The sequence below is a fragment of the Aspergillus ambiguus genome, assembly GCF_047715705.1.
Source record: "Aspergillus ambiguus strain CBS 117.58 unplaced genomic scaffold BDV59scaffold_14, whole genome shotgun sequence".
NCBI classification, from domain to species: Eukaryota; Fungi; Ascomycota; class Eurotiomycetes; order Eurotiales; family Aspergillaceae; genus Aspergillus; species Aspergillus ambiguus.
The window spans coordinates 140,094-153,281 of NW_027395527.1; the positions used below are offsets into that span (position 1 = coordinate 140,094).

Here is a 13,188-nt window from a genome sequence, read left to right on the forward strand (position 1 = left end):
GCTGCGAAAGTAAAAGAAAGTACTACTATCTGTGGGAAGGGTGGGATTGAGATGGGGGTCAATTAGGACGAGGGAAATAGTAATGGGAGGGAAAATGGCAGCAGACGAAGACGGGGAAAATTCCGAAGGAAGGAGGAATAGGGATATCAAATGAAAAGAATAGCCTGTTGTTGCGTTGACTGGAGACAAGCAGCCTGGAAAGGACTTGTCCTAAGGCTCCACACGTCAGATATTAGTATGGTTTACAGGATTTTGTATATCAGAGCGTCTAACAAGGTTGAGAAGGCTTAGCGCAACTTCTTTCCATGGCCTAGAGCCCCCCAGTCTCCACCAGCCTCCAATGAGACTAGCCAGCCTACAGTTAAGGCCCCCAATTCCAACTCAACCTTATGACAGCGCCCACTTTGCAACTTTGGTCGCTAGATTATAAGTACTAGTCTGTCCTCCTCTTAAAGGATTACTTTCGAGGATTTTCGGCCGTAAGCTGTGAACGGTAATTCACATCCCCTTCCATAATGTCGCGCGAAATCGACAAACTGCCCGAACCAAGCGATAGGAAGAAGAAATGGCTTATCATTGCCAGTTGTAGCAGGTGAGTAGTACGCAACCAGTCTCCTTGGTGTTTAATCCATTCTCACTTCCGTATTGTGCACAGAACAGGGACCCTAAGTCTCTATTGCGCCGTTAAGACCTTAGGCTACCACCCTTACCACTTCGCAGAAATGGTTATGAATCATGGTGCCTCCCACATGAGAATAATGTCAGAGGCGGTTGTCGCGAATAATAATCCCTTCTCGGGTATCAAACGCTACAATCGAGAAGACATTGATAAGTGGTTAGCCAATTATGATGTGAGTTCTACTATGGTTGTCCCCAATGTCCGATTTACATGACACGGTTAATAATAAGAATACTATAAGTGTCTGATAGAGGTTCCCTCTTACCTCGGAACGAGAGTCTTCGAAGAATACGCCACAGATCCTGACATTAAGTTTATCCTTACCGAACGCGACCCGGACGCATGGGTGAAATCAGTCAACAATACTGCGGGGGATAATGTCAAGATTGCCTCTAATTTACCAACCAGTATTCTAAAATATTTTCACAAGGATCTCCGAGCCTTTTTCCGTCTAAACCAGTTGGTATACTGGGTCCTGTCTGATACCACCAACAAGGGTGACACCAGTAACGAAGCTAATCTCCGCAGAAACTACGTCGAGTAGTAAGTGTTGCCACCCTTTGTTGAAACGTCTTTTATTTCCGGATGGTTTATGACACTGACATTCAAGATTAAGTATCCAAGCAGTGAAGCAAGTCCTCCCAGAAGACAGGACCCTCATAGTCAAGTTGGAAAATGGTCTAGGTTGGGAGCAAATATGTCCGTTTTTAGGTGTCCCAATCCCTAAGGAAGAATATCCTCCTCCCAACAACCCAAAGATGTTTGAAGAGCTACGCATCAATGTTTTGGCGCCTTGGACAAGGGCTGCCATGATCAAGCTAGGCGCATTTACTGTCTCGACGCTTGGAGTTGCTGGTTATTCTGGATGGAGGTACTTTCGGGGTTGATCAAAATATAGCTGTTCCAATGATCTATAAGCCGTTACCACTATCGTTTTACAGATCTAAGGTGTTGAGTGGGGCGGCTGGCTCGAATGTCCGACGTGGGTAGCCGGTGCTGGAAGGAATCCTTTCTAACATACATAATCAGGTCAGCTACTCTGCCGAGTCATCACCCTGCGCCACCCACGTAAGCATAGAAGCTTGGTCCTACCCTGTGAATGAAGAGATGAGAAGAAATGCACTCAGTCCCTAGAATAGTAAAGTACTCGGGTATAAGGTCGTATAAAATCCTGAAGGCAGGGCTAGGCCCAGAGATTTACAAGCAGTAAGGTGCGATGACATTTGTTGTGGCCTACCTGGTAGCTAGCCCAGGAGTAGTGGTCGCTGATATGCTCCCCTGTGGGCGGATCTAGTGCCCTCCAGTGAGTGCTGTCTACCGGAAAGTGGGACGTAGTGTAAGATCAACCAATCACGGTGATGAGATAATGTAGACTCAAGCATGTTTCTAAATGGGTTCAGTAGCTATTCCCGAACTCCAGACTTCGTAAATTCTCACGTACGTACACCGTCTAGCGCTAGATGCCACTTGCGAACATAATTGGCCTAGAATTAGATGCCTATACATGCACCCCTTCGCAGAGTACCATCCCGACCTCGTGGAGGACCCGCCGGAGCGCTCCGAGACAACGAAATATCTTTATTACGATTTTAATGGCCGGGGGCCATTCTGGGTACGGCTGGTATTACCCGATACTGCATAGCATATATCCATCGACCTCCTTCTGATCATTTAGCGCTGTCAGCAATCACATATTTGGCCTGAATTAGATTGGCGCCGGCGCCAAAATCTGACATGTTATTTTCCGAACAGGGTGGCAAGACATAAATAGTCTTCATCTGACCTCAAGCGCCTTCATTTGTTATCTCTATCCCCTGCAGCTCTTAAATTTACGCAGTTTCATAATCGCGATGCCTTCCCTTTATACCGCTCTCGGACTCACTCAATCCGGCTTCTCAGAAACGATTCCCAACTATGGCCCTGCTTGTTTGATATTTAATTTTGTCTTAGCCTACGCGATTCTCGCTCCTCGTCACCTGAAACAATATCACGGTATCGACCACAATGTGTCGCCGCGAGAGGACTTAAACAAATACGGGGACGCAGCTGTTCGCGAGGGGAAAATAACACAGAAACAGCTGAACATGATACGTCGAAACGAAGCTGCCCAGGCTAATGCTGTCGAGAACTTCGCACTGCTGGTGGCAGCTGTGACAATGGCTTCGTATGCCGGTGTGCCCCCACAAACTATAAATGCTGCGGGTATCACCTACACCCTCGCCCGTATCAGTTACGGGGTCATTTATATTCTGGTTGATCGCCCAGTTTTAAGTCTTTTACGAAGTGTGGCATGGTGGGTCGGGAATATTAGTTGTTTGCATCTCCTGTGGAGGGCTGGATGCCAGTTAAGTTAATAGCTGGCTGTTATGACTCGGTGTGTTTCTGAGAGAAGGCAGCCCAATACGTTTTGTAACCTGAAAAAGCAAACAAAAGCGATTGCTGACCAGTTTGTGGTGTTGCGATTTTGACTTCCAGGCGGGCTGACATAGTTCTACTTTAGAGCTAGAAGGAAGCGTTACCCATTCTGGATATGCATTGCGAAATCCACAAGCTCTTCCCCTACTCTCTGCTACTCTCTTACTTTCAATAAATTGAATATATTGATCAAGCTTGTCAGTTACGTGAGTAGACCACGACAACCTACGGATGTCAGTACATAGTTACGTAGTGTTGCGATCTTCCTAGCAGAGGTTAAGGGCTAAAAGAAACTAGCTGCTCGTTTATGTTGAATATTATATGAGCCTAGGTTCATTGGATGGTAGTAAGTAGGTGTATAATGACTCATAGTAGAAAGAGGTTGAATAAATGGTGATATGCCTCAGATGGATAGTGATTAAATAACCAATGAAATGATAATTCAATCAATGAATGGATAGACGAATAAATAACATAGTGGTGCCAATGGTTAGACGTTGAATCCATGTGCCTACCTGATAGCCTACTTACTTACCCTTACCTACTCGCTCACCCCACTCACCCTAGTTATGAATAGTATTACCCAGCTCACCTACACTTACCCTATGGTTTAGCGTCCATCACCCATAAAGCAGCAAGCACTCAAGAGCTTAGGTATCGTTTGACTAACTGTGTTCATAATGCTGGCTTAAGTAACGGCTGAGAACACGGGAAGCCCTGCTCTCGACACCCTATGGTCGTATGTGCTAGCTGAAACAATTACCCAGCATAACAGTCAACCCACCAAGCTAGGACTCAATGGACAAGGGCAGTAAGGCGTTTTCTCCACTCCACGTGGAGTAAATTCCAAGCATGTTCATAGTGTCCATAGACTGTTCTTATATACAATCACACAACTGGCTTTCTGTCACAGAAGGCTGCTGCAGAAGCAGCTTCTGCCATAATCTCTCTCTCCTGTTGGCTGCTAAAATCACCAAATTCCTCGTCGATCTGCTCCAGGGTCTTTCCGCTCGTCTCGGGCACCAAGAAAAAGGCCCATATACCCGCAAGAATGCACCAGATTGCAAAGAAAATGTACGTGCCGTAGCCAATCTTAGCAATCATCGGGGGAGTCACAACTCCTATAATGAAATTGGACAGCCAGTTGACACAAGTTGACAGTCCAACACCCTTTGAACGAATCGCGTTGGGGAATACTTCGGATGGCAAAGCCCAACCGAGGGGCGAGTAGGTGTTTCCAAAGATCAGAATGAAAAGGAAAGCCATTGCCACGCAGGCCCAACCTGCCGAGGTGTTTGCCCAGTCCGGCCCATATAGAGCGGACAAAACAGCGACAACGATGTAGCATGCTCCCATTCCAAAGCCACCCAAGATGGCCAAGGGGCGCCGACCTACTTTATCGATGATCAGGAAGCAGACAATAACCGTGATCAGGTGAAGACAATTGAAGACACCGGACAAAATCAGCGACATTTCTCCCTTTTGGCCGATCGATTCGAAGAGAGTGGGGGCGTAGTATATGAATGCGTTGATTCCGACAAATTGTTGAAAAAATGTCACGCCAACACCGACAGCTGTTCTTTTCCACATCCGTCGGCTGAAGAGTTTCATCCAAATCATAGCCTCCCGTTTTATACCTGTCATTCCAGGGTGTTGTCGTTGCTCAATGAGTTGTTGAAATCTAACCTCCGTGATGATTCCTCTGAACTCGGCCTGGATTTTTGCATCTGACTGTGGTAGACCACGCAGCTTGCTCAGACTCTTGAGGCAGTCATCATGGCGGTCAACAAGAGCTAACCAACGTGGTGAATGGGGGAATAAATGGATGAAGAGTCCGAGGAGAGTTGCGCTAACCATCTGCAGGCCAAAGGGGAGACGAAACGATACCCCGCTGTCAATCAATCTTGTTCCAAATGTTATCCAATATGCAACGACAGCACCTGAAACCAAAGAAATGGATTCCAGCACCAAAAGGGTTCCTCGCAGGTTTGGTGGTGAAATTTCAGAAATATATAGCGGAGCGCCCTTGAATAGTCATGCCTATCAGCAAGCAGTCTCTGTTGGGTGTATTGCAATCCAGGATACCAATACACACCATCGCCAGCGTTCCGACGCCAATACCACCAATGGTCCTCCCAACGACCAACATGCCGTAGTTTTGAGCAGCGGTCTGGATGATGGCACCTATATCGAAAATGACGACGACCACGGTCAGGGCCCACTTTCTGGAAATCTTATCTGCAAGGTAAGGCATGAAGATACAGCCAATGAACGCGCCAAGGAGCAACATGCCCGTCATGAACCCTTTACCAAAGTCGGTCCCCGCTTGCGGGATAGCCCCATGGAATTGAGGCATGACATTGATAATTGATATGACGCCTTGATCATATCCAAAACTAAATCCCCCCAGCGACGCAAGGCAGGCGGCTCCGAGGACGTAACCAGAGCTGACGAGCCCTCTGACGCCGTCGGGCCCGTATACGGGAATCATATCGGGGATGTCAATGGAGCCTCCTTCATGGTGTTCCGCCATGGGGTCATCCCCTTTGAATTGTCGCTGCATTGCGTTTCGTGAATTGGTATCCATGAGAAAGATAGTTATTTGTGGAGAATGAAGAGGCCGGACCAGATTGTTAAATAACCCGGCCCTGGGGTACACCTAGTGGAGCGGACCAACAGAGGACACTTCATTCAAGTTACCCCGGCCCGTAGCTCTGCTGCGGCCATGGGGTATTTTACTATGCCGTGACAGTCACGACGACCTGAGGGCGTGATCACTACTCCCGGCTTGTCACTAAAAATCTTGGTTTAGACCTGTCGATCGTCCATTGGCAACAGACTAATCTATCGGACGTAAGGAATTTGGTAGGCGAAGTTTCTATCGGCCCTTTCTGTCCGTCAGGAAGAGCGTAAGTTGGGGCGTCGGGATGTGTCTTCTGAGAACATGCTACAGTCCGATCAAGTTGACGGACTTTAACGGACACATGAATGACCATCACGGTGAGCCTTCTGTAGAACAATCTACTCCTAGCCCCTTAGCATGCAATGAATCACACAATATTTTGTATCGGGGCTAGCGTCATCATGATACCTGCAGAATCTGTTTTGCGCTCTGCCACCTAGAACTGTTTACCTTCTACCGAAACGGAGTATATGACAAACTTCGTATAACGCTTCCTTTAAGGCGGGCTTTTTGTAAGAACTATCACGCTTGAAGACCGTAAAAAAACCGTCTGGTAACTGGCCTTGGCCGATGTCCACCACATTGAGCAATTTGTGGGGTCCCCGCATCTTCTGTGCTGTGGAGACGGCCGTGCGAGCTTGCCGGTCGAGACACGTGGTAGTGATCGGACATAACGATTTGGGAAGGCAAGGTGTGGATTATAGTCCGCAGGGTATATTTGTCCAACACGGTCCTTCCCCCAACCTGCTAGGCAAAAGAGAAGTAAGAAATTCAAGCAGACTATAGATATCAACGAGATTTTGAATGTTTACATCGTGAACGAAATCAGGAATCGATTGGAAGGAATAGAGTGTTTTATCAGGGGGTAGTTGGGAAAGGGGATGCCGATCGGACATTTGGCGGTGTCCGACCACCGATCGGGTCCCAGCCGACGGACGTCGGACATAAGAGCCTCAGTATAGACAGATTCTCATACAATCCTTTCCCATAACAACTGCGAGCAAGAGCTTTTCCAGATTATAAGCATAGAGCGCTGATTCAGGCTGCATACGTTTGAGGGTTGCTTCGTTCTATCAGGCTGACCTTATGAGAATGAATGGATCTGTACGTTAAACGTTATTGCAATTTTTTTTCGGGACGGTCTCCTGAGTCTGCTTAGCATGCCATGCGCAAACTTCTGATATCTGGTGAACGAGCCGACTTCACCACGCTCGCTCTCGACCTCGACAGAAAGGAATTGAGCATTCTGGCCAATTATGCGGCCCCTTTTAATGCTTCCTGGGTTGAACTCTCATCTTCGCAAGGGAGCATTGATCGTCTGGTTGGGCTATCTGAGGGTAACGAGTCTGGTCTTCTGTACATTTTCGAAATAGATCATGCACAAAAGACCTGCAAAATTACCAGTCAGCAGCCAACCATGGGAGCACCTGGTCACTGTGAGATGTTGCGCTACTGCTTTCTGTATTTCATTATTAATATCTCTTGGATAGTTACCACCCTACGCGATGGCTCTGCACTTGCGCTTGCCACTGTTAGTCTATGCGAACCTTGCTTCGCTGCCTGAGCTAATAATAGGCAGTACCTGGGCGGTTCGGTCGCCATTTATCCCATTTCCCACGTTGGCACCAAAACACTTTTGCTCAAAGACGTCCGCCGAACAGAAATACTGCCGAAATTCCCGTACGAGTCCGTTGGGCAAGGTCCGAACAAAAGCCGACAGCGACAATGCCACATACACCAGATACTCGAAGACAGACGAGGTTTACTATATGCCCCAGACCTGGGATCGGACCGGGTGTGGATCCTACATCGCGATGGGATGGAGCTTGATATATGCGGCTGGCTACAGTGTCCTCCCGGAACAGGCCCTCGACATGCCGTGTTGACTCCGGATGGTATGTGTCTACAGCTCCACGCTGGTGTCTAAATCAACTGAACAGATACAGAGACCGTCATATATGTCATTGGGGAGCTATCGCACACTGTCCTCGCATTTGACTTGTCAGATGGGCCCGCAGAGGCCGTTCCTCCGATCGATAATTTTGCACCGAACATAATCCCTCCGACTGTTCATCCAGATCACCAATCCATGATGGACTCTGCTGAGCTTTGTCTTCACCCCTCCATTCCCAATGTCCTCTATGTCAGCAATAGGTGGGAAAGGCACATCTCGCAGCGCGAACCTCAACTCAGAAATGTTCCTAAGGATATACCACCAGGAGATGATGTGGCCATCATTCTACTCTCAGATGATGGCAGAAAGGTCGAGGCCATGAAGCACGTGCGAACAAATGTCGATGTTATCCGCGGCATGCGGCTCAGCAACGACGGCAAGTATGTCGTTGTGGTTGGACAAGAAGGTGGTGGCGTCGAGGTCTACGAAATTAGTGGCGTTAAAGGCGACGTGTGGACCCTAGTGGCCAGCTTGAAAAAGGGCTTAGAAAGTGGAATAAAACACGCCATATGGCTATAGAAGTAACATAGTCTATACAGAAACGAGAGGTGCATCTGATTTTACCAATCATCTATGAGGATTTTACTATGCCAGAGTGGCGTACAAGTCGTTAATTAACTTTCGTCATGTCCATTTGTGACTTGTGTGTTCATAATGTAAGTAGGTAGTAGACTTCTTATCTAGGCCGCAGTTTGGTTATGTTTCTATAGACCGGATGTCTCATTTCGAAGTTAGTTTTGCGACTGTATCCGCACATATAATTCTGGAGAGAATTATAGTTTGAGATGACATCTCCTTCTAGGAATTGCACTTCCAGCCCACTCCCCAGGTATTAGGATACTGTGGCGTTTCCACACCGTACAAGAAAGGTAATGGCTCAGATCTGTTGAGAAGTAGGAGTATTTCCACTCGGCGTTAAGCGTGAGCGGGATGATGCGCATCTTCCTCACAATGTCTACTACAACTGTTGTATTGGGCGGCGTAAATAACAGTAACGTAGTAGTAGTTCAACAACTGTTCACGCTGATGAAATAGGCCGCTTGGTTTCCATACCGAAACGCTCGTATCGGACCTTGTGGCAGGGGCCTAACTGGGAAACCGGGGATAACTGTCTGTCTACCCGCCACAATAAGTCCGACAGACTATCTCCGCCCCAGCTTTCAGCCCGATCTCCCTGAAAATGGGCACCGATGTTATACTTTGTACACTACGGTTTTTCAAACAATAACTTGTTTCCGTAGGGACCACATAACAGACGCTCCGCATCGCTTTACGTATCTCCGATGAGCGGTAGGCCTAAAAAAAGGCCCTTACCTACATCTGCATTGTTACATCTCCATAGTTATCTTGCAAAAGGGGAGATCGAATCAAAAGCTACCAGCATTCCATACCACAATGGCTCCTCCCACGCATTTCAAGCTCAACACGGGCGCCCTGATTCCCGCCGTCGGCCTCGGTGAGTGATAATGTTCTCAGAGGGATCAGGGCTTGACTGATATAGTGCACAGGAACATGGAAGTCCGAACCAGGAGAGGTGTCAAAAGCAGTGGCTTTCGCCATTAAGAACGGATATCGTCACATTGATGCGGCATTGTGAGCCTTGCGATTCGACTTCTTGTTCTAGATCCCGCTAACAAAGACACAGGATCTATGGTGAGATAATACGCATGAGGAACGATTGGTCCAACGAATTAGGATAGTGACATCCTTAGGCAACGAGAACGAAGTCGGCCAGGGCATCAGGGATAGCGGCGTGCCTCGTGAAGAGATCTTCATCACTAGTAAACTTTGGAACACTCACCAGCCCAACGTCAAGGAGGGTCTTCAAAAGACCCTTGATGCCCTGGGCACCAACTATCTTGACCTCTATGTAAGTCCCAAGTCCCATACTGAAACAAACACCACAATAGTGCGGACTAATTGATACAACCAGCTTATTCACTGGCCTGTTCGGTTAGTTCCGGTAAGAGTCCCGTAGCCTCTCGTTCGAGTCCAATGGAGCTTATTTATATGCAGAATGAAACGAGCTCTCTTCTTCCAGTCAATCCGGACGGTACCCGCGCGGTCGACCGGACGTGGGATCAGAGTGAGACTTGGCGTCAGATGGAAGAAGTTTACAAGTCAGGAAAGGCCAAGGCGATTGGCCTGGCCAACTGGTCCATCCCATACTTGGAGGAGCTTCGCAAGAAGTGGACGGTCGTGCCTGCCGTGAACCAGGTTGAACTTCACCCCTTCCTTCCGCAGCACGAACTCCGACAGTACTGCGACAAGCTCGGCATTCTAATGGAGGCATATTCCCCTCTCGGCTCTACCGGTGAGTCTAACTGAGCTATATTATCCTAGGGCTATACGTGCTCATCCTGCTAGGTGCTCCAATTATGTCGGATTCAGACATCCGACGAATTGCAGAGAAGAACGGCGTATCGGCCGCGACAATCCTTATCAGCTACCATGTCAACAAGGGCGTCGTTGTTCTTCCCAAATCCGTCTCAGAGAAACGTATACTCAGCAATAAGGAGGTCATTTCCCTCTCCAAGGAGGATTTGTCCGTACTTGATAATCTGGCTGCCAAAGGCAAAGCGAAACGGTTGAACACGCCTCTGTGGGGCTTCGATCTAGGCTTCGCTGACTGGTACGGCCCCGTCGAGTCGCAGAGCTAGATGGAATCCATAGACCTTGTTGCCAATTCAGAACCTTCTGTACCTATTTTTATTTTCTTCCGCACAGCTTCTTGGCGTTGTTAATCTATGCACAAAAGAAATGTCCTTCCTGTTCAAAATTGCATCCTTTCACAATGGAGTAGTCGAGCAGATCTTCCATATCCATAAGATTCCCCCCAATATTGACCTTTAGTTTTTTTTTTTTTTTTGTTTCTCGCCATTGATATAATCCAAAGGGATTTAGTGCAGTGACCATATCATCGCGGTGATCGCGGCCTATGAGCATATGGTCGGCATGCGATGCATACACGCAACTTTGTAAGGCACGTTAAATTCCGCTAAGGAGAACGCATATAAAATCAGGCCAGAGTATAGGTAAATGGTAAATTACCAGCTGACAGGGTTAGGCTTCCACTCTGTGGAAGATTTTAAATAGAGGTAAATTGATTCAAAGAACTTTGAGCAATGTGAAACTTGAGAACGTGGAAAGTGGGTTGAGTAATTTCTATGACGACGGACATTACCAGAGATATGCTATCTACACCTCTTATTCCTTGTAAGGAGGAGGGGAAATTCCCTCATTCAGGGCCTTCATCCGCATAGCAAGCAGCTTGGAATGGAAGCGGGTGTATGGAAGGTAACCGACCATGATCCAGAGGTTTGGCACCCCGGTTTCACGGTAAGCAGTTTTAAACTCGCCTTCCTCATCGATACCCCAGATAGGACCGCATTGGTTGGCGATTTTGTCCCCAAGCGTAGCACGGACAGAGTGAAGGGTATCGGAGAAGCCAGTAGCGAAAATAATCAGATCAAACTCGCGCTCACGGCCGCCATTAAGGATAACTTTATCTTCCGTAAAACGCTCGATATGCCCTGACTCAACTTTAATCTTCCCATTGATGATATGCTCACAGGCACCGGCATCGAAATAGAAGCCACCATTACGGGTCTGGCCTAGAGTTGCTCCACCCGTACCACGCTGGCCACGCCACGTCCGGAGACCGCGAGCATTGAGCGCGTCAAGAAGAGGGCGGTCGAGATCCTCAAGAACCTTAGCGTTACGCCTGGCAAGCTCTTCCCCAGGGCCAACAGGGGTAGCAAAGAAGAGCCGGTCCTGCTCCTCGTGGCTAGGGCGGTTGCCGTCGGCATCGGGACCATAGTTGGCAATCATGCGAGGAACGGAGTGGGTAAGAGACATAATATAAGTCGGTGAACGTTGGAGGAGTGTAACGTCGATACCGCGGCGCGAACAGTCGAAAGCAGTGTCAAAACCGGACGATGAGGTGCCGACCACGCACACCTTCTTACCCACAAAGTCACGAGAGCTGTCGTGCGCGGTCGAGTGGCGGATAATACCTCCCTTAAACTCGCCCATACCGGGAATAGAGGGGGTCATAGGCACACCACAAAGGGAGGTGGCCATAACGACCTGCTTGGGGTGCAGCGTTCGGACTTCTTTACCCTCCTTTTTGATATCCACGGTCCAGTTGCTCTGGTCATGCTCCGCCTTAAGAACTACCGATTTAGTCCAGATATTCAGCTCAAGAGCGGAGGCGTACCATTGCATGTACATTCCTTGCTTCTGCGCAGGGGTGTACGTTGGCCAACGCTTGGGGTAGGGAAAATAAGGAAGGTCATCGGCCCAGTGGGGGAAGTGAAGCGAAAGATATTCATAACGCTTTTTCCAGACATCACCAACCTCTTCGCTCCGCTCAATTATAAGGCTATTCATGCCAAGCGCCTTGCATCGGGCGGCTAGCGCGAGACCGCTGTTTAAAGTCAGCACTGAAGAAGAGACCAAGACACCACCGACTTACTTCTGGCCACCACCAATAATTAGAATCTCAGGGTCAGCAGCGTCGACTTCCGCCGCTCTTTGCCTCTCCCAGCTCACAAGCCCCGTCATGTGCCCGTCGTTAGGCGGTAATTCGGGGAATTGCTTAAGCTTCTCGGCGACTGTGTGCATAGTATAGATCTTCCAGCCCTCTTTAGTGAGGACCGAGTTGATCACGGCAGAAGCAATAACGAGTTCTGTTTCAAAGGACACGACGAATTGTAGTTGAGAGAAGTCAGGGTATGGACGAGCCACCGTGGGATTGGGCGTGAGAAACTTGAAGTTGGTAGCCTTGGTTTTAGGTAAAAGGCTTTTGGCTGCCTTCAGGATTGCCGGGTGGAAGTTGAAAGTGCGGTAGTCCCAAGTGAAGGACAACTTGTCGCGCCAAACACCTGCATAGGAAACCATGTCAAACCGAGCCCTTGCGAAGAAAAACAAGGAAACCCACCATACGGGAGGAACATATCAGTGAACGCTTGAGCATCCCCGGCCCCCATGATCTCCGAGAGGGACGCCACTATGGCCTCGGCCTCCTTTTGGGCATTGCAGTCGCCAGGCACGTCTATTCCAAGTACATCGGATGTGGGAAGAGCGTGGTTGTACTTGAAGTCGTACATGAAGTCGTCGTCGACAGGCGGCTTGGGCTTACTAGTAGTCTCCAGCTCGCTAACCATGACCTGGGCTTTGAAGTCTGCCATATTGACCTGGCTGTCAACGACAGGCGCATGGATGCCTATAGCCATTTCTGCTGATACAATTGAAGTGTCTCAAATACTTTCCTCTCTCTTCATGCTCCAGCGGTTACTCCAGCCTTTCTTTTAATAGGCACAGTACGTCTCGTTACACCCGATGCTTTGTAGATCGGCGATAAGATGGATCGGGGATAATTAGACCGGCATGACTAAGGCACGTAAGTGCAGCGCACATGACCGGGCGAAATCACATTCCGCCGATGGTAATTCC

At 48.5% G+C, this 13,188-nt stretch overlaps 6 protein-coding genes across 6 annotated transcripts; 4 read left to right on the top strand and 2 right to left on the bottom strand.

Moving 5' to 3' along the window:
* Nucleotides 1–402: 402 nt before the first annotated feature.
* BDV59DRAFT_177493 (sulfotransferase family protein) lies at nt 403–1,791 on the top strand. Its single transcript, XM_073689615.1, has 3 exons — nt 403–592; nt 656–851; nt 921–1,791. The coding sequence occupies exons 1-3, from the start codon at nt 516–518 to the stop codon at nt 1,221–1,223; spliced, it is 576 nt and encodes a 191-aa protein (XP_073548248.1). The 5' UTR covers nt 403–515; the 3' UTR covers nt 1,224–1,791.
* Nucleotides 1,792–2,499: 708 nt separating this feature from the next.
* BDV59DRAFT_177495 (MAPEG family protein) lies at nt 2,500–3,377 on the top strand. Its single transcript, XM_073689616.1, has one exon. It carries the CDS (start codon nt 2,530–2,532, stop codon nt 3,031–3,033), a length of 504 nt encoding a protein of 167 aa, XP_073548249.1. The 5' UTR covers nt 2,500–2,529; the 3' UTR covers nt 3,034–3,377.
* Nucleotides 3,378–3,982: 605 nt separating this feature from the next.
* On the bottom strand, nt 3,983–5,657 carry BDV59DRAFT_207604 (sugar porter family MFS transporter; the record flags this gene model as incomplete). Its single annotated transcript, XM_073695028.1, has 2 exons — nt 3,983–5,119; nt 5,190–5,657. 2 exons carry the CDS (start codon nt 5,655–5,657, stop codon nt 3,983–3,985), a joined length of 1,605 nt encoding a protein of 534 aa, XP_073548250.1.
* A 1,285-nt stretch (nt 5,658–6,942) lies between these two features.
* BDV59DRAFT_201676 (putative isomerase YbhE) lies at nt 6,943–8,250 on the top strand (the record flags this gene model as incomplete). The annotated part of the gene is made up of 5 exons (XM_073693863.1): nt 6,943–7,213; nt 7,268–7,308; nt 7,357–7,477; nt 7,556–7,672; nt 7,724–8,250. 5 exons carry the CDS (start codon nt 6,943–6,945, stop codon nt 8,248–8,250), a joined length of 1,077 nt encoding a protein of 358 aa, XP_073548251.1.
* An 876-nt stretch (nt 8,251–9,126) lies between these two features.
* BDV59DRAFT_193007 (protein GCY) lies at nt 9,127–10,391 on the top strand (the record flags this gene model as incomplete). Its single annotated transcript, XM_073692144.1, has 7 exons — nt 9,127–9,187; nt 9,240–9,324; nt 9,377–9,384; nt 9,444–9,601; nt 9,665–9,694; nt 9,748–10,045; nt 10,099–10,391. 7 exons carry the CDS (start codon nt 9,127–9,129, stop codon nt 10,389–10,391), a joined length of 933 nt encoding a protein of 310 aa, XP_073548252.1.
* Nucleotides 10,392–10,873: 482 nt separating this feature from the next.
* Nucleotides 10,874–12,968, bottom strand: BDV59DRAFT_207605 (flavin-containing monooxygenase; the record flags this gene model as incomplete). Its single annotated transcript, XM_073695029.1, has 3 exons — nt 10,874–12,160; nt 12,209–12,617; nt 12,674–12,968. 3 exons carry the CDS (start codon nt 12,966–12,968, stop codon nt 10,939–10,941), a joined length of 1,926 nt encoding a protein of 641 aa, XP_073548253.1. The 3' UTR covers nt 10,874–10,938.
* Between the last annotated feature and the right edge of the window lie 220 nt (nt 12,969–13,188).